Here is an 18,262-nt window from a genome sequence, read left to right as displayed (position 1 = left end):
ATTCTCACGGTGATGAATATCTCGACGTCCTCCCTACCCCACGATGGTAGAGCCCGAGCCGCCGGCTGTACCATTCCCTCGCCTGCGACGGGAAGGGAGATGGTGCAGTCCTTTGTCCATGAAGCGTGAGATCACGTGATCATACATGCTCGGCGCTGACTGTACCAACTCTAGCGAGAGGGGGGAACGGCGGTACTGTGAAATACAGAAAGAGCGAATCCGCCACGGAGACGAACAGTCACCTGCGATTGTTCCGGCGGAATAACCTTACAATTAATCAGTGGACGGATGATGAGAACGAAAATGGACGGAAAACACCCATCGCGGTTTGAGGGTGGCGCCCTCTTTCCCCCCTGTCTCTCCCTTGATGTGTCCCAGGCCCAAGGCCACGCCCCCTCCGTCTAGACCCGGCCCCTCTCGGAGCTGAGACGCTCAGTCGGAGCCGGAGCTCCGAGCGAGAGGAGAGAGCAAAAATGGCGTCCAATGGTAAGGCTGGTGGGTAGGAAGCGGTGTGTGGGCTGAAGGGGAAGAGAGGCAAGAGTGAAAGAAATGTCGTTTTCACGGCCCGCTTTCCTCCGGCGGACGGGAGGGCTGTTATGAACGTGAAAAACGCGGAGGGAGCGACGTTTTGAGCCTCCGTTTATTGTTTTAGGTCGGCCGCCATTTTGTTTACCCCTCCCCCTTTTCCTCGCCGGGCGCCATTTTCTGTTCGTTTTGTCTTAAAATCGATCAGAAAGAAGAATAAGTCGTTCCCAGCGGTTGGGGGAAATGGCCAAGTCTGGGCGTATTAAAACCTTCCCTTTCGCGTTCTAAATGTTGGAGGAGGATGGGTTTTACTTTTGGGGTGGGTGGTGGGCTACGATGAGGAAAGTGCGCAACGTTTTTATTTTAATGGGAGAGGGAAGGCCGCCGCCATTTTGTTCCCGCGGTGTCCCTGTCTCTTATTGTTCGCCATCCAGCGACTTTTCGGCGGGAGGATGCCGTCTCCGTTTTTCTCCCCTCCGGATGTGTTGTGTAGAAATAGGCGGGGCCGGTGTGGGAAGAAACGGTGTTTGGCGTGGCCATCTTTTCGCCGATTGCGCCCGCTAATCCGTTCCTTGTGTTTCCACCCCATCCGCACCGTCGGCTGCATCATCCGACGCCGCGGATGCCTCCCCCGCGCTCTCCCGGCGCCCGTGGCGCTGGCCATCGTTTCGGTTGACGCTCCCCCAGGCAGGATGGCGCTGGATTGTGGCCGCCCCTTCCCCTTGCGTCGTGTTAAGCGCCTCGGCTATGGAGGCTACATCCGGGGTCTTCCCATCCCCGCTACTTTCCTTTCCCTCGCTGGCGCGGTGACGTCATCACGCCGCTGCCTTGTGTGGGGAGGGGGCAAAGGGGCGGGGCTTGGAGTCCCACATCCCCAAGTCCTCCTTAACCCTGGAGTCCCTCTCTTCCACGTACAATCCACTCCGCGCCCTCAAAGCCGATGCCTCCGACAGGGAAGACCCTGAGGAACGGCTTTGTGGTTTCACCGTGCTGTCTCTAGTCCCAAAGTGTCCACCCTTCAAATTGGTAGGCAGCTCCCAGTGGCCGTTTGGGGTTCCCAAAATGAATGGGATTACGAGCTCCTCCATCACACCCCCAAATGAGCCCGCTCTGCTGATCCGGTCTGACATGAAGCCATGAGAGATATGTGGCCACGCCAGTCATCGAATCCTGACAGCATGGACGTGTGCCATTTCTACTGTCAAATTCACACTGACCCTCTCAAGAACTTAATGTCTACCCACCTTTTCCCCCATCCTGCCTAATCTGTCACACTGCACTTCCCACAGCCATAATGCATCTAGCCTGCCCATCCCAAGGACACTGGGCAAGTTAGCATGTCCAATCCATCTGATGTCCATACCTTTGGCCTTGAGGTGGGAAATCAAAGCATGCTGTTGAAGCACATTGGGAGAATGTGTGAAATTTGCACAGGCAGGCATCCCATTGTGCTGCCCCTTCAACCGATCAAGTTTATTTTGCCATTCGATCATGGCTGATGTGTCTCCCTTGTGTATCTTTGTTTTTGCAACCCTAGATCACCTTACTGATCTTGAACGTATCTGTCCCTGTTTGAGACACTCGATGACTTGCCCTCCATAACCTTCTGTGGGAATGAGTTCCACAGATTTGCCACCCTTTGGCTGAAGATTTCCTCCCATCTCAGTTCTAGAGTCATTCCTCTACTCAAGCTATGCTGTTGACTCCGTCGATCCTACCAGTGGTAACTGGTCCAGGATTTGGGCTTCTCTTACAGTGTAGGAACAAAGAAGTCTTGTGTCTTCCCGAAACATTGGTTGGCCATAAATGGGATGTAGTGTGCAGTTTAAGAATGGTTGATTGCACTGGAAAGAGTGCGGTGGAGTTTCGCTAGGATATGAAATGTCTAAAATTATGCGGAGAGACTGAATGGGCTGTTTGAATTCTTTGTACACCAAAGCTCTAAACATCTGGAGCAAGACCTCTTATACCTGTTGCCCTCAGTAACAGATGATCTTGACGCTTTTAGAATCTCTGACCGGTACTTTGTCTTAGGTTCAATCTCTGCTGGCCGCCATTAAGGCTAGATTGGTCTTCAGTTTGTGTTGGTCTGCATTCAGTGCTGTGGCAGGGAGAGCCTCTGCTTGAGGTGAGGTAGGATGAGGTGCAGGAAGGTGGGGAGGTTCTAAGTGAGTGGTCAACGTCACTGAGAAGGTTCAGAAGGCCATGATAGTTCAAAAGGGGTGTCAGTGGTTGCACGTTCTGACTGATGTCGGTCAACTTGACCAACAAAGTGGTGCTAGGAATTTGTAGAGTTTGTCGCGGACAGCCTGCAGGCTGGACCTCAGTGGTAGTAATCTCAGGATTGTGCCCCAACCATTGCGATCTGTTGCAAATTGCAGTTTGGATGTAGGACCTAGTGAAGGATTAGGGCTCTCGCCCCTTGAGTCTGCTTCACTACTTGGGTTCATTTGTGATTATTATTAACCCAGAGACCCAGGTCATGTTTTGGTATCTGTCCACAAAGTGTTGATTGATTGTCAAGAGAAATCTGTCTAATGTTCTTTGTGGAACGAATGTGCCCGGCCTGACCTATGTATGACTGTCAACCCATGGTAAATGCGGTTGATTCTGAATTACTCCTGAGGGTGAAGAGAAATGGGCAAATAAATGCTGACCTAGCCATTGATGCCCTTAATAAATCAGATCCCCGTCTACTTCCTGACAATCTATCTTATGCAGGTATCTAGCTGTTTCTGCCTGAACAAAGCATTTGCAATAACAAAATGTAAAGCTGGATGAACACAGCAGGCCAAGCAGGATCTTTAGAGCACAAAAGCTGACATATCAGGCCTAGACCCTTTGTCAGAAATCTCTTGCTTAAAAAAAATTGAAGGATCCTCCTGTAACTTGTTTCATTTTTCTGTGTTACTGAGAAATTAACTTGGTTTAAAAATTGGTGCAATATGGTTTTCTTCAATTATTTTTAAAAAATTGAAGCCACCTTTTTGTTTCTTTCCTAAAAGCAGATCTTGGGAACTATGGACAGTCGGCTCCTCAGAGGTGAGTCTGTTTGTTGAGTGACTGTTTTGCTGCTTGTGTCTCTTCCTAGCATGTCACCCAACTCGCTCTTTTTTTATTCTTTCTCCCTCACAGCTATGGGGCCTACAACGCCCAGTCCAGCCAGGGGGGCTACTCTCAGCCTCCACCTCAAGGCTACAGCCACCAGGGCTACAGTGGTTACGGCCAGTCGGGGGACTCGTCGGCGTATGGCCAGAGTGGGGGCTACAGCTCGTCCTACAGTCAGGCACAGAGTGGTACGCTGCAGTTCAGCTCGGAAGATTGTACTTCTGTGGTTTCATTGTGCACCCCGGGAGGCATCTGTGGGGCTAAAGAGAAGGGGTTATCTGTTGCCCCCTGCTGTCAAAAGGAGGCTTCTTGTTGGTTCTGGCTAGACATAATCCAGCCAAGCTCCACACTTCTTCACTTCTCTTCTCCCCCACCAACAATCATGGCGTGCCTTGATGTGGGAGTTTGGTTTCTGTTTAAGTGGTGACATTAAGTGCCAAGTGGGCAATTTCAGTCTGCAGGTGTCTGTCTGTAACAGGTTGTGTTCCTTCGTGTTTTGGCAGGTTATGGGAGTCAGCCTCCCTCTCAAGGGTACACTCACTCCAACCAAGGAGGATATGGCTCAGGGAGTTACAGCAATGCCCAGGGATCCCAGAGTTCTTATGGGCAGCAGTCCTCTTACCCCAGCTATGGGCAGCAGCCAACCTCCACCTCATCAAGCAGGTGAGCTCTCAACAAAAAGCCTGCATCCCTCGGTATCTGTTTGAGGGGGGTAGAGGAGGAGGAATGCATGTTACACTGATCCCCAGTCCCAAGTGGAAAAGGACAGCGTATCTAACGCACCATGACCCCACAGGATGCAGCATAGGACAATGTCTTCCAACATACTGACATTTGTTTATTTCTTCCCATCGCAGCTACGGGGGCTCAAACTCGCAGAGCTCTTATGGGCATGCCCAGGGAAGCGGTTACAGCCAGCAGCAGAACTATGGCCAGCAACAGAGCTCATACGGCCAACAGGGGTCCTACAACCAGCCACCGAGCTCCTATGGCCAACAGCAGGGCTCCTATGGCCAACAGCAGGGCTCCTACGGTCAACCCAGTGGCTATCAGGGCCAGCAAGGAGGATACAGCCAGCAAGGACAGTTTGGGAGCAGTGGAGGTGGTGGCGGCAGTGGTGGTGGTGGAGGAGGAGGTTCCTCAGGAGGAGGTAAGTTTCAGGAAGGCACATGCACTCTCCCACACTGGAGGGAACACTTTTTATCTGCAGTTTGGAATGGGTCTGTTGAGATTAATTTGCCCTTTTTACCAACTGTTTCCCAGTGAGACCTGAATATGTCCCAGACTGAAATATGTTCCATCTTCCTGAGTGAAGAAGTTGCTTGTAGTCTGTCTGAAACGCCTTGTTCCTGTTTGTGACTCTGGGGGTTTTTATTTGGCCTAGCCACATTCTGGGAGTGTTGTAGGGGATTTGGGGGAGGGGCCAGCAGTGTGACCTCTCCATATTCAGTTCACTTTGGAATCTCTTGTATCTGATTCTTTTGAGATTACCTCCTCTCATTAACACCAGAATATATCAACCCAACTCCAACCCATTTCTGATGAAGGGTCTAGGCCCAAAATGTCAGCCTTGCCTTCCTGCTCCTCTGCTGCTCGGCCTGCTGTGTTCATCCAGCTCTGCACCTTGTTATCTCAGATTCTCCAGCATCCGCAGTTCCTACAGTCTCCAACCTTTGAGTGCAGTGTTTGGGATGTCGTGTTGAGGTTCTGCAGAACGTTGAGACCTCTTCTGGAGTAGCATGTCTGCTTTTGGTGTCTCGGATAATGTTGAAAAGGGTGCAGGAAAGATTTGTCAGGATGTTGACAGGAATGGAGGATTTGAATTATCACAATAGTCTGCAATTTACTAAACTGCAGGAGGTTGAGGGGTGACCTCAGGTTTGTAAAATGGCGAGAGGTATAAATAAGCTGAGTGGCAGATGTCTTTTTCCCCTGGGGTGGGGTTTTCAAAACGGGGACACACATTGAGAGATTTAGAAAAGACATGAGGGCAGATTTTTTGTTTTTAAACAATATTTTGAGGATGAAAGGAACTACCAGATGAAGCAGTGGTTGTGGGTACAGTTGGTAAGTCCAGGAGACATTTGGATAGGTACTTGATTTGGAGGGATATGGGACTAGTTCTAATTAGAGATTATCTTTGGCGTGGACTAGTTGAACTCAAGGGTCTGTTTCCATGCTGTGAGATTCAATTCAGTGCACTGCCCCTCCCTCCACCCCAGTTCCGTCCTGGTGCTCTTGGATTTCCATTCTGCCAAAGTCTCGTTGAATCTATCAAGCTGCATCTGAGTCTAGGGTTTGGCGTTGCTTCCGGAAACACACGAGGTGGCTGTGATGAAACGAGCGGGAAGGCTGAACTTTGCAGTGTGGAAACTGAGCTGGATCACGTGTAGTGGTTGCCTGAGGACACCGGGAGTGTGACTCTTGTAGTTGGGTGCTCTCGGGTTGGCATTGAGACTGCTTTGCAATCTAACACGTGTGCTGTTGACTTTTCTACTAGACTCATCTGGGCTTTTAATGTCTCCCCCACCCAACCCCCTGTTTGGTCACCCAAGGTGGATACAACCAAGATGCCAGCCCCTCGAGTGGTTACGGGAGCCAGGAAACCGGCAGCTTCGGAAACCAGCAGGATGGCCGTGGCAGGGGCCGTGGGGGCTACAACCGCGGGGGCGGTGGTTTCGAACGTGGTGGCAGTGGTGGAAGAGGAGGTCGTGGAGGTCGTGGTGGGGGCATGGGGTAAGGGTCTGCACCTACGACCACTTTCCTGCTGCTCGTTTTGAAAAGCAACAAACAAAATAGTGTCAACTAACCTCTTCCACTTTCTTGGTCTGGGGCGGGGGGATGTAATTGCGGGGGAGGGAGAGTTCAGTTGCCCTCCCGATCGCCACTGAGGGGAAGGATCTCACGTTGTCTACAGCGCTTATTGGTAATAAGCAGCAAGCAGGCCCTGCTGTACGGTTTTAACTGGTGTTTGGGAGAATTCAGGCAGATTCTCTGTTTACGGGGTTTCTGGCTTTAGAATCTGTTTGAAGGACGTGTAATGTTTCTCACAAGCTCATGTATTTCAATTCCTTGTTGGTGGTTTCTAAGGTTTCCATTTCTCACTGCGTGACGAAACAGCACTACTGAGGCCCCATCCAGCCTGTTTCTGGTTGGTGCGTTGACGTGTCTGTGTGTGCGTGTGTATCTGTGTGTATATACATATATATCTCTTGCTAATATCTTGGTGGTACACAAGTGACCAGTAGCGGCCATCTTCCAGGCTTTTGACATGAGACAAGGTTCTTTCTTTTGCACATGTTTTCTTTTTTGAAGTGGTGTCTTGGCCGCTTGCGTTTGCTATGGGCTGGGTGTGTGGGGAGTCTCTTTCACTGAGCAGGAGCTGGTCACAACCCATCAACTCTGACGTGGTTGGGGGCTGGGTTTGAGAGAATTGACGTGTGCACATGAGAGAGGGGTGGCCAGTCGCACCACACTGGTCAGCATGGGCAAGATAGTCCAGTGGGCCCCCTGTACTGAACGGCCTCAGCTCAGCGAAGCCCTTCCTCCCCTGCTCTGGATCACCAACCACCATTCCAGTGGTGTGCGATCTCCCCATGTGCTTTCCCTCCCTCACTGGGATTGGCAGGGGTGGGGTGGGGTGGGGTGGGGGGGTGGTGCAGCTGGTGTTCCAGTCCGGATACAGCCTTGTGTTGGGAAGGTTGGTCACCGCAGCTTTTACCAGTTGCACCCAGGCCTGCTGTCGCACTTGGGAGTTAATTTGGGTTTTGTCTACCTTTTCTTTTTGAGTACTTCCCCCAATGGTGAGTATGTGGTACGCAACGGAAGCAAGTGTCTTTTATTCTTTCTTTGAATATGTAGATGTAAAGAAAAAGAGTGCTTTCACCTTGTTTCTGATGTTAACAAATTCTGCAATTTTGTGTGTCACAGGTTTCAAAGTGAAATGAACTATGTCACTTCTCCACCCTCCACACTAGCTTTACATAACAAGTCGCTTTTTTTTTGTTGTTTTGGCTTTTGTTTATAAGGCCCCAAGGGGAGGGTGAAGGGTTTAAGAAAATGCATGTTTTACACTAGGTTAAAGGCCATCACAAATTAGCCTGGTCAGTCGGTTATTATTTCTCTTAAAAACAACAAAAGTCAATGCAAGTCTTAAGGATGTCTTTTCCACACCCACACACACATACACAACTCTGTTGTAGCAATGGTCTGTGTTTGAGATATGAATTACAAGGTAAATGAAATACCAAGTGGGGTGTATTTTACAAAATAGATGCACTGTGGTATAGATCTGAGTGCCACTTGAGTCCTGTATTAAACGTACTACATCGACCTTCTTACTTTTAAACACAAAAACTGGATTGAAGGGCTGTTAATGGTTAAATTCTGGCTTGAGCTTAGGTCTGCAATTGTCCTTTTTTTTTACAAGGTTTGGTGTTAGTCAAATACATTTTATGATGAAAATTTTGACCAGTTAAGGGTTTTCTGACGAACTGGAAACAAAATCTCAACAAAAAGGAGATGGTTTCGGTGCCATTGTCGCAAGAGGTCTGGTTTTAAGGAAGAAACAAAATGATATACGTATATATATTCCGTAGAACCTTAAGCTTAAGTTGACACACGACACACTCTCTCACGCACACGTTGGAAAAAAAGCTTCAAAGTCTTCAAATTTGTCTCCCCAGCGGTGGTGACCGAGGTGGATTCAATAAGTTTGGTGGTAAGTGAAGAGTTAAGCGACTCCAAAAAGCAAAAAAAGTGGAAAAGTGAAACAAAAGTTTTATTGATATAACAATGAAATGTGTTGCCATCTGTGAACCAAAGCCACCATGATCAGGATATAACCTATGGGAGTGCCACTTGATGGGTGTTGGGGGGGGAGGAGTGGGGGAGCAGGCAGGTGGATGCAGTCACACCTACGTGGCTCTCTCCATGATTGCCACGGGGCATTGGGTGTTAATCCCCGAACCTGGGGCTGGATGGCCAAGTTAATAAGCACGTGAGAATTTTCTTTTCAAAAACCAGCATGAACTTGGGTTAACAGTGTTCTTGAAGTCTGTGTGTACATACACCAGTGTTTTGCTCACCATGTGAAACTGGTCAAAACACTACCGAGTAATGGGTTATGTTTTGTAACAGTTGTTGATTTGGTTCCATCAAGAGTCTCTTGCTCTTGCAGTGAGCTCATGAAATTTACCAGCTTGGTCTCCACTGGCTGTTAGCATTAGACTTCCTGTGGGTTATTGGTGAGAAGGATCTGCTCTGTGCTGTTAAATCTGTGCGCATTCGCACAAGTCCCTATGCCTCTTTGCTGTTTCTCCTCACCTGGGGTAGGGGAACAGTGACACACCCTGCTATGGCATCTGCCTGCCTGCCTGTTTTCCCACCCTGCTCCCCACAGAATGGGTGACTCTGTGTTAACCTGGGCTCTGTGTAGGCCTGGGCTTTCGGCTGTTTGCTGGCTCTGACTTTGTAAAGTCAGTCTGCTTCCCTGTCTCCCGCTGTCCTGCCTCCTTGGAGTGCAGTTGAATCACCTTGTTGCATTTGAGGCCTGAATTGGGGTCAGTGGGGTGGGGGGCGTGTGGCATCCTGTTGCTTTTTCACTTTAATTGGTTTTAAAGTGTTTCTGCTTCCATTCTCTGGTTGTGGGTGCAGCAGCCCTAATGACCTGCCCCGGGGCGTGTTACCGAGCGCAGCTACAGTCTGGGGGGCCAACACCTCCACAATGTGGGGCAGGATGGTAAAGTAGATGTGAGATTTGAGATCCAAACCGTCATGCCGATTCTTGGCCCTAATTAAAGCTGGCAAATAGGTGGTTGGCCACTATTCTGATTTCTGTCTAAAAGGTCGTCTGTGTGTTAAGTTTGTGTGTGTGTGTGTGCCATGCATGCCCAGTCGATGACCACATCAGGTAATTACATGAAGGGGTGAGTCTGCTCGCTGATCAGAGTGCTGGCATTCACAGGCCTCTCCCGAGAAGGCTAGACCTGTTCTAGATCACCAAGAGTGGACTCTCCTGGTTTCTCTCAGCCTGTTCTGTACCAACATAAAGGTGTTTCTTAAAAACACGTGGATCTGTCTGAAAAATGGTGGTTAAAATTTAAACTTTGCACGTTTTACATCTTTAAGACGTAAGCTTTAATGGTATTGCAAGATGGATGCCAAATGCCCAGTGTGTCAGGAGCACGGCTTAGCTCGGAGTTTGTAACAAGAGGTCTTTGAAAACGGTTTATTTTTTTTTTTAAAAGTTGCCCGATGGGGCTGACAAGTTTTGAATTGTAAGTACGGAGATTGCAAATGTGTTCTAACTGGTTACAGATCAGTAGAGGAGGCAAGGTTAATTATCATTGTTTCTATATATATATAAAAATAAAAGAACTGAACTTTGGGTTCTGTGTGCTTGATACTGAACTAAGTCAAATGATGTTATGATGGAAAATGAAAGGTTGCGTTTCCTGTGGGTTTGGAATTGGTTTTCTTTCTTTCAATGTAGCTGATTTGCTTGTGGAACACAGGTAGAAGGTTCCTTTCCTCTGAATTTGGTAAATGGTTTATTTGTTTATTAATGCCTTGGATCTCGACAGTGTTGCATTGACAGTCTTGTTATGTTATTTGTGATTTGTTTTTTTTGCTGTTGGGGTGTGGCTGGGGCTGTTTATGTTGAATGGAAGGTGATGCTTTCTCTGCTGAATCCCTCTTCTCTCTTTCACATTGAAGGCCTGAGAGACCAAGGACCTGTTGCTCCCAATCCAGGTAGGGGAACACCTATGTTGCTTTCTTTCGTCCCTCCCCACGCCCTTTTCTGTTAATGTTTTTCATGTTTGCTTAATGATTGAATAATGAAATCTCTCACCATCTGTTCCCCAGGATCTGACCAGGATAACTCGGACAACAACACCATCTTTGTCCAGGGCCTTGGTGATAACGTGACTGTTGAAGCGGTTGCAGATTTCTTCAAGCAGATTGGTGTGATCAAGGTGAGGGACCTGTCTTCACGAGCAGTGAGGTCCTTGTCCCCAAAAGGGTTTTCTGGTTCTGGCCCCACCAGGCATTTCTGACCGGGCCCTAGTGCCAGAGGATGTGGGAGAGGGGCCCGGCCCGGGTTATCAAGGATGGTGTATTTCCTTCCCAGTTTCGGGCACTACCAGGAGGAAACTTCCTTCAGTCTGCTCCACGTGCTCCCTTTTCCTGGTCTTGATGGCGTGGATTTGTCTGTTTTCGCACCACCCACCACCACCCCTCCGTCTCTCCCTCCCCCCCCCAATCCTGTCCCCAGGGGAAGAGACTTTGTAATTATTAGGCAAGGTGGGTGAATGCAGAGGGTAGTGTTCCAGTTTCCTTGGGAAAAGGGATGGTGTGGTGAGCTGGTGGAGAACAGAAGGAAGTGAGGCAGTAAGGCTATGATCTGAAATGGTTCACCTATGTGCTGTGTCGCCCACTGAAGGCATGAGTGAGCAAGGTGGAGGAGTAAATCGCAGCCCACGTGGGATCAGGCGGGCAAAAGTAACTACCCCCTCTTGTCATTTACCCCCCTGCCTCAGGTGAACAAGAGGACTGGCCAGCCGATGATAAACCTCTACACTGACCGCGAGACTGGGAAGCTGAAGGGAGAGGCCACAGTCTCCTTTGATGACCCTCCTTCTGCCAAGGCAGCTATCGATTGGTTTGATGGTGAGTAAGCAAGCCACTTGGGTTACCCCCTTTTTCAGTGGCTTCCGTCTGAGCCTATGGCTGCCTTTAGGTCCCGACAAAGTGAAAATTGAGACGGTTGGGGCACGCTAGTTGGTAAGTTACAACTTGCGTCACACTGCAATTATGTTAAGCTGAGAGTTTCGTTCTCCTACAATGTAGGAGCAGAATTAGGCCATTGAGCCCATCGAGTCTGCTCCACTGTTGGATCACAGCTGATATGTTTCTTATCACTCTTCTTGTGACCTGCAATGGTTCCCAGAATCTCTATCCCGTCCAGCCAGGGTAACACCCAGTGAAGTGATGTGTTCTCTTTCTCCCCTTGTCGGTGCTCGGGTGTTTACTGTGTGTCGTTTTCTTTGTGCTTTGCAGGGAAGGAGTTCAATGGAAATCTGATTAAAGTCTCCTTCGCCACCCGGAGAGTGGAGTTCAGCCGAGGGGGAATGAGAGGTGGAGGAGGGAGAGGAGGCGGCGGAGGGAGAGGTGCTTAGTCATGTTGTTTCTTAGTTCGTATGTACCCTTGTGTTTTAAAGAGGATGCAAACTCACCCCCATCAGACAGAAAATTGAGAAACGGCAGCTTTTATTGTCTTTGTTTTTAAATGTACCAATTGTTTGTTTGTTTCTGGTGAGGTATTGCCACGGACCATGAGCAACAATTGAATTGTCAACTTTGGGAAGACAAGTTGCTGTTTGGCCTGAAATGGCACCTTCGCTGCTGCAGCTGGCAGCTCCCGGGGAATGAAGTAAAGTGATTCTCATTGTGAGCTCCTGGGCCTGGTCGCTGGTGTAAATCTCAGCGCACTTCAGGGGGCTACTTCACAGGAGTTTCTCACTGTGCGGATTGTTGGCGGCGTTTTATATTTCTGGTTTTGTTTCTGCTGTTGCTTAGCGTCGGCGGGCCGTGGGGGATATGGCGGCGGAGGTCCTCGTGGTAGCTTCTCTGGCGGAGGTGGGGGAGGAGGCGGAGGTGGATCTGGTGGGGGTCAGCAAAGAGCCGGAGACTGGAAATGCACCAATCCGTAAGTAGAACCCATCATGTGCTCCAGATCCCAGCTGTTTGGGGGGGTGGTGGTGCTGGGGCTGCCTCGTGAATCTGTGACCCTCCGCATACCATACAAGACCGACTTTTTTCCACCCTTTCTGTATTCCACCCTGTCACTCCAATTGCCTCAATCCTTTTCTTGTCCCAACTATCTTTCTTCATCTCTCTCCCCTTCCCCTCACCCCTGGGGAAGAAAGCAAACCACCTTGGTGTGAGGCTGGACAGGGCTCAGTGTTTGGCTCTGAGCCCAGGCCCAGAGACTGTGTTCCCGGGAGTAGTCAGGCTCCTTCCAGGCATCCCGGGAAGCGCTGACCAGAGCTTGGAGGCTGCTCCTGAGAAACACTCCCCACTGCCCAGGGAAGGGTGGAGGGTGTCAGACGGGCAGGAAACCAGCCCACAGGTGTGGGCGGCCTTGGTCGCAGGCTGTAGCTGATTTCTCTGGTCAGTCTGCCGTATTTTGGGGGGGGGGGGGGGTGCGTTGGGGAGCTGGAATACCACGGCCTGTCATCAAATGTGACCACCCTGTTCTGTTGTTGGCAGGACCTGTGGAAACATCAATTTCTCGTGGAGGAACGAGTGTAACCAGTGCAAATCGCCCAAGCCTGAAGGAGGCCCACCACCAATGGGTAGGTCAGGGTTCTGGGTCAGACTCCTTGGTGTTTTTCTATCCCACTCTAGGACTTTGGGGTGGGGGGGGGAGGTGGGTGTGTCATTGCTGTCTCTCTTTGTTTTCTGCTTTCAGTGGTTGTGGTAGAGGTGGTGTCCGGAAATGTGGAGCCTGCTTTGTCCCAGCGTGCTGCAGTGTGGGAGCAGGCAGCCATTTTGTTATCACATGAGCTTTCCTCTAAATCTGTCCTGTGCATGTGCCTGGGGCAATTAGAAGCTTTACCCTGTATCAACTCCAAGCTGTTGCCTGGGCTAGGACAGTGTAGAGGGAGCTTTACCCTGTACCTAACCATATGCTGCCCCTGGATGTGTTTGATATGGGGTCGGGGGGGGCGCAGTGTGGAAACAGTAAAGCTCTCTCTACGCTGTGTCTAACCCCGTGCTGTGCCTGTTCCCTGGGAGTGTTGGAGGATCCTCGGGAGGTGGGAGGGTGGTGGCCTTCTGTTGTTGTGGTCAGTTTCTGTATAGCTTTTTGTCTCTGACCTCTAGGTGGTTTTGGAGGTGATCGCGGCGGAGGTGGTGAGCGCGGTAACAGAGGAGGGTTTGACCGTGGCGGCTTCAGGGGCCGCGGTGGTGACAGAGGAGGGTACCGTGGCAGAGGTGGAGACAGGGGCGGTTATGGCATGGGAGCTGGCAAAATGGATTCCAGGTATGTTGGGGTATGGTGTCAGGTTAATTCCACGGCTTTTCATTCTGTCATGGGAATAGTGTGTTTTTGGAGCTGCCTCACCCCCTACGCTGCGCACCTACTCGGCTACCTCGCGCTCGCTGTTCCCCCTCCTACAACCTCTCCTCTCCAAAACCCCTATTTTATAAACTTGTCGACGGTCACGTCCTGACTTGCTGTGAAAGTAACTCCATGTGCTCCCTATTACCGGAACCCACCGTTCCCTGCAATACGCTGGTAAATCTTCTCTGAGCCCCATCCAGTTTAAACAGTATCCTTACTATAACAGGGTGACCAGAACAGGCCTCTCTGCCAAGATAATAAAATGTGAGGCTGGATGAACACAGCAGGCCAAGCAGCATCTCAGGAGCACAAAAGCTGACGTTTCGGGCCTAGACCCTTCATCAGAGAGGGGGATGGGGGGAGGGAACTGGAATAAATAGGGAGAGAGGGGGAGGCGGACCGAAGATGGAGAGTAAAGAAGATAGGTGCCTCCGCTCAGTTCGCAACACTCTCTCCGTGACTCCCTTGTTCGCTCCACACTGCCCTCCAACCCCACCACACCCGGCACCTTCCCCTGCAACCGCAGGAAATGCTATACTTGTCCCCACACCTCGTCCCTCACCCCTATCCCAGGCCCCAAGATGACATTCCACATGAAGCAGAGGTTCACCTGCACATCTGCCAATGTGGTATACTGCATCCACTGTACCCGGTGCGGCTTCCTCTACATTGGGGAAACCAAACGGAGGCTTGGGGACCGCTTTGCAGAACACCTCCGCTCAGTTCGCAACAAACAACTGCACCTCCCGGTCACAAACCATTTCCACTCCCCCTCCCATTCTCTTGATGACATGTCCATCATGGGCCTCCTGCACTGCCACAATGATGCCACCCGAAGGTTGCAGGAACAGCAACTCATATTCCGCCTGGGAACCCTGCAGCCATATGGTATCAATGTGGACTTCACCAGTTTCAAAATCTCCCCTTCCCCTACTGCATCCCTAAACCAGCCCAGCTCTTCCCCCCCCCCCCCCCCCCCCCCCCCCCACCCACTGCATCCCAAAACCAGTCCAACCTGTCTCTGCCTCCCTAACCGGTTCTTCCTCTCACCCATCCCTTCCTCCCACCCCAAGCCGCACCCCCAGCTACCTACTAACCTCATCCCACCTCCTTGACCTGTCCGTCTTCCCTGGACTGACCTATCCCCTCCCTACCTCCCCACTTACACCCTCTCCACCTATCTTCTTTACTCTCCATCTTCAGTCCGCCTCCCCCTCTCTCCCTATTTATTCCAGTTCCCTCCCCCCATCCCCCTCTCTGATGGGTCTAGGCCCGAAACGTCAGCTTTTGTGCTCCTGAGATGCTGCTTGGCCTGCTGTGTTCATCCAGCCTCACATTTTATTATCTTGGAATCTCCAGCATCTGCAGTTCCCATTATCTCAGGCCTCTCTGCCATCCTGTCCAACCTCAACATAACATCCCCACCTCATACACTGTCTGTATGTGATGCAAACTTCAAACAATTCTGGCCCTGGATCTCTGTTCTACCAGGCCCTACCATTAACTGTACAAATCCTACCCTTCATAGTTGTACCAAAACGTAACACCTCGCATTTATCCAGATTAAAATCTGATTTACCATTTTTCAGCCCATTGACCCAACTGATCAAGGTTCCTTTGTGATCTTAGGAAATCATCTTCCCCACCTACAACTCCACCAGTTTTTGGTGTTCTTCACTAACTTACCCACAATGCCTTCTGTACACCCATCCAAATCATTCATATAAATGACAGAAGTGAGCCCAAAACCGATCCCTGTGGGACACCAATGGTCACAGGCCTCTGGTCCAAAAAGCATCCCTCTCTTGTCTCCTGTTGTTAGGCCAGTTATGTATCCGATTGCAAAGATCGAGTTTCATGTGACCTAACTTAACTGTTTCACCTACCACGCAGAACCGTGTCAAGGGCTTCAATAAAATCCAAACAAACAATATCTGCTCTGTCAGCCTTTTCAGGAACTTCCTCAAAAAGCTCAGTCAACTTTGTGCGACACTGTTTTCCTCGCACAAACCCGTGCTGACTATCCCTAACCAATTACTGCCTCTAACTATCCCTAAATCCCCTCCTTTATAATCACCTCCAGCTATGTAGTCACGGCCCAAGTCCGGCTCACAAGGTCTGTAGTTCCCCAGTTTCTCTCCTACGGCCTTCCTTTAAACAAAAACACTACATTAGCCGCCCTCCAGTCATCAGGCACCTCACCCATAATTATAGATGTAAATATTTCTGCAGTTTTCTCCTTACTTTACGTTAGATCAGGTCCTGGAGATTTATCTGCTCTTGTCAGAAGTCCATTTCTCTGTATTCTCTAGACTCCCCATTTTTCTGTGCTCAGTAAAAACTGATGCTATTATTCCATTAATATCTCTCCCACATCCTGAGGTTCACCACAAAGACACCATCCTCCATCTTTAAGGGACCCTCCTCTCTCGTTCGCTTCTTGCTCTTCATGTTTGTAAAATCTGATTATCCTTCACCCGACCATAACCGACGCTGCCTCTCGCTCCCGCTGTTTCTTCCTTCACAGCGCCCCTACCCTCTGTATTAGTGAAGAGATTGCATTGAATCGAGTTGTCTGTGTCTAAAATAAAATTCCCCTTTCTTCTTGACGAGACCCTCAATGTCTTATATATCCGTTGTTCCTTAATGGCACCAGCCTTCCCCTCTCAGTCTAACAGGAACATGGTCTGTAACCGTCTCCTCTCAGACAGGTCCCTAAGGCTGACTCCTTTGGCTGTTGAGTCGAGTAACCATCTTGTGATGCCCCCTTTTAGGGGTATTTCACACATTGCTAACAGTGCGCTCTCTCTCTGACTGACTGGCTGGTTGGTTCCCTGTTTGGATTGATCGGGTGGTGGGGGGGGGGGGGCACGCTATCTCTAGTTTTAGCCCCTTCCTGGGGGTGTGCAAGCTGCGATGAACGTTAGTCTTTGACCATCCCAAAGACAGCTGATGGGTTGGAGAGGAAGTCTGTTCTTGGACAGTTTGAGTGATTTCTAACCCACTTGTCGTCTCTGTCTCTCTCTCTCTCCAGGAGCGACCACAGGCAGGACCGGCGAGAGAGACCCTATTAGATTGTGTACATATTCATTGGGACCATATGGGATTTGTACCTTTTAATTTTTTTATTTTATATACTGTTACTGCGTTTGCGATGTGCTGCGAGCTGTGTAATAACTGTTATATTGTGAGGGGAGCTGTTGTTTCATTTTGGTTTTGTATCCGTTGGATTTTACCTGTATTTTCTCAAGTTGACATTAAAATTCCAACCGTTTTAACAAGCCTGGCTCCTGTAGCTGCTTTGCTTGGGGGTGAGGGGAATCTCCGTGAGCTTGCTTGCTGGGATACGTTTAGATCGTTCACGCTGTCCCTGAAGCAGTTATGTGAACGGGACTAAGTCAGTTTAGGGTATCGGGTCAGCCTGGGCGAGTTGGACTAAATGGTCTGTATTTGTGCTGTGTTGGAAACACATCCGATCACACTGCGGTAAGAGCTGGGCTCTTCACCCTATCCATGCCTGTATGAACTTCCCACCTGCCTCTTTCCCACCCCCAGCCTCTGTGGACTCTTTCTGGTTTCATGAAATGTTTCCCACAGCCCGGTGACCACAGTTGTGTGGAGTATTCTGAAAGTGGGCTCACTGCAGCATGACATCCCACTTCCTACATTCGTGACCAATGAAGGCAAGTGTGCACAACACTGCCTCTGCCACCCTGCAACTCCACTTCCAAGGATCTGTGTACCTCCAACTGTCCAAGAACAGATTTCCCCTCAAACCCATCAGCTGTCTTTATCGTTCTGCTCTGTGACAGTTCCCAGGGCCCTACCATTAAACAAATAAATGTTGTTGTGGTTTGCTGCTTCTTTCTAAAACTGGATACCTCTCATTTCATCCAAAGTAAACTCCACCTGCCTGTCCTCTGAGCTTTGACCCCATTAATCAAGGTCTCTAATCTTTTCTCACTGCCCAATGTTAGCAATTTGTTTTGGTGTCGCTTGGAAAATGAACTAACCGTGCTTTCAGTATCTAATCCCACCATCTGTGTAAATAACCAACCGTTTGAGATTCCACTTCGCCCAGCATCTCTTCACAGGTCAGTCCTGCCATTCCTGTACTCACTGGAATTTAGGAGAATTATAGACACACGGAAGACGTTGACTCTGGACCCCATAAGATCTTATGGCTTCAGGTTTAACATGGGCAAGGAAACCTCCTGCTGATTACCACATACTATCCTCCCTCAGCGACTCAATCTGTTTTCTTCCATTTTGAACAACACTTAGGTGAAGCAGTTTGGATGGCAAGGGAACAAAATGTACTCTAGGTGGGGGATTTCAACGTCCTTCACCTAGAGTGCAGTGCTACTGATGGAGCTGGTTGGGTCCTACAGGACATAGCTGTTGGACTGGGCCTGGGGCTGGTGGGGTGGGAACCACCGAGAGGGATAAGCATTCCGGACCCTCACCCTTACCAATCAGCCAGCGACAGTATCGGTAAGA

General features: G+C 49.8%; 1 protein-coding gene across 6 annotated transcripts; it reads left to right on the top strand.

Moving 5' to 3' along the window:
* Positions 1 to 388: 388 nt before the first annotated feature.
* On the top strand, positions 389 to 17,043 carry fus (FUS RNA binding protein). Of its 6 annotated transcripts, none has more exons than XM_048526115.1 (15): positions 389 to 486; positions 3,531 to 3,567; positions 3,661 to 3,821; positions 4,137 to 4,296; positions 4,491 to 4,783; positions 6,189 to 6,369; positions 8,319 to 8,353; positions 10,351 to 10,386; positions 10,501 to 10,610; positions 11,175 to 11,304; positions 11,695 to 11,805; positions 12,214 to 12,343; positions 12,907 to 12,992; positions 13,522 to 13,681; positions 16,797 to 17,043. In XM_048526115.1, exons 1-15 carry the CDS (start codon positions 474 to 476, stop codon positions 16,834 to 16,836), a joined length of 1,683 nt encoding a protein of 560 aa, XP_048382072.1. In that variant the 5' UTR covers positions 389 to 473; the 3' UTR covers positions 16,837 to 17,043. The 6 variants fall into 6 exon arrangements, with proteins under 6 accessions (XP_048382072.1, XP_048382075.1, XP_048382073.1 ...); XM_048526116.2 differs by having other exon boundaries at positions 398 to 486; positions 3,534 to 3,567; XM_048526114.1 differs by lacking the exon at positions 389 to 486 and adding an exon at positions 799 to 844 and having other exon boundaries at positions 3,534 to 3,567.
* Positions 17,044 to 18,262: the final 1,219 nt, after the last annotated feature.

Source organism: Stegostoma tigrinum, chromosome 50 (assembly GCF_030684315.1).
Source record: "Stegostoma tigrinum isolate sSteTig4 chromosome 50, sSteTig4.hap1, whole genome shotgun sequence".
Classification (NCBI taxonomy): Eukaryota; Metazoa; Chordata; class Chondrichthyes; order Orectolobiformes; family Stegostomatidae; genus Stegostoma; species Stegostoma tigrinum.
The sequence above is the reverse complement of the archived record's forward strand: the minus strand, read 5'-3'. Positions and strand labels throughout refer to the sequence as shown.

Bases quoted from the DNA above. Each gene is read 5' to 3' on its own strand.
- fus (XM_048526114.1), top strand. From the start codon at position 814: ATGTTGGAGGAGGATGGGTTTTACTTTTGGG. The intron at 10,611-11,174 runs GTGAGGGACCTG...CCCCTGCCTCAG, and splicing joins AGCAGATTGGTGTGATCAAG to GTGAACAAGAGGACTGGCCA. The intron at 12,344-12,906 runs GTAAGTAGAACC...TGTTGTTGGCAG, and splicing joins GACTGGAAATGCACCAATCC to GACCTGTGGAAACATCAATT.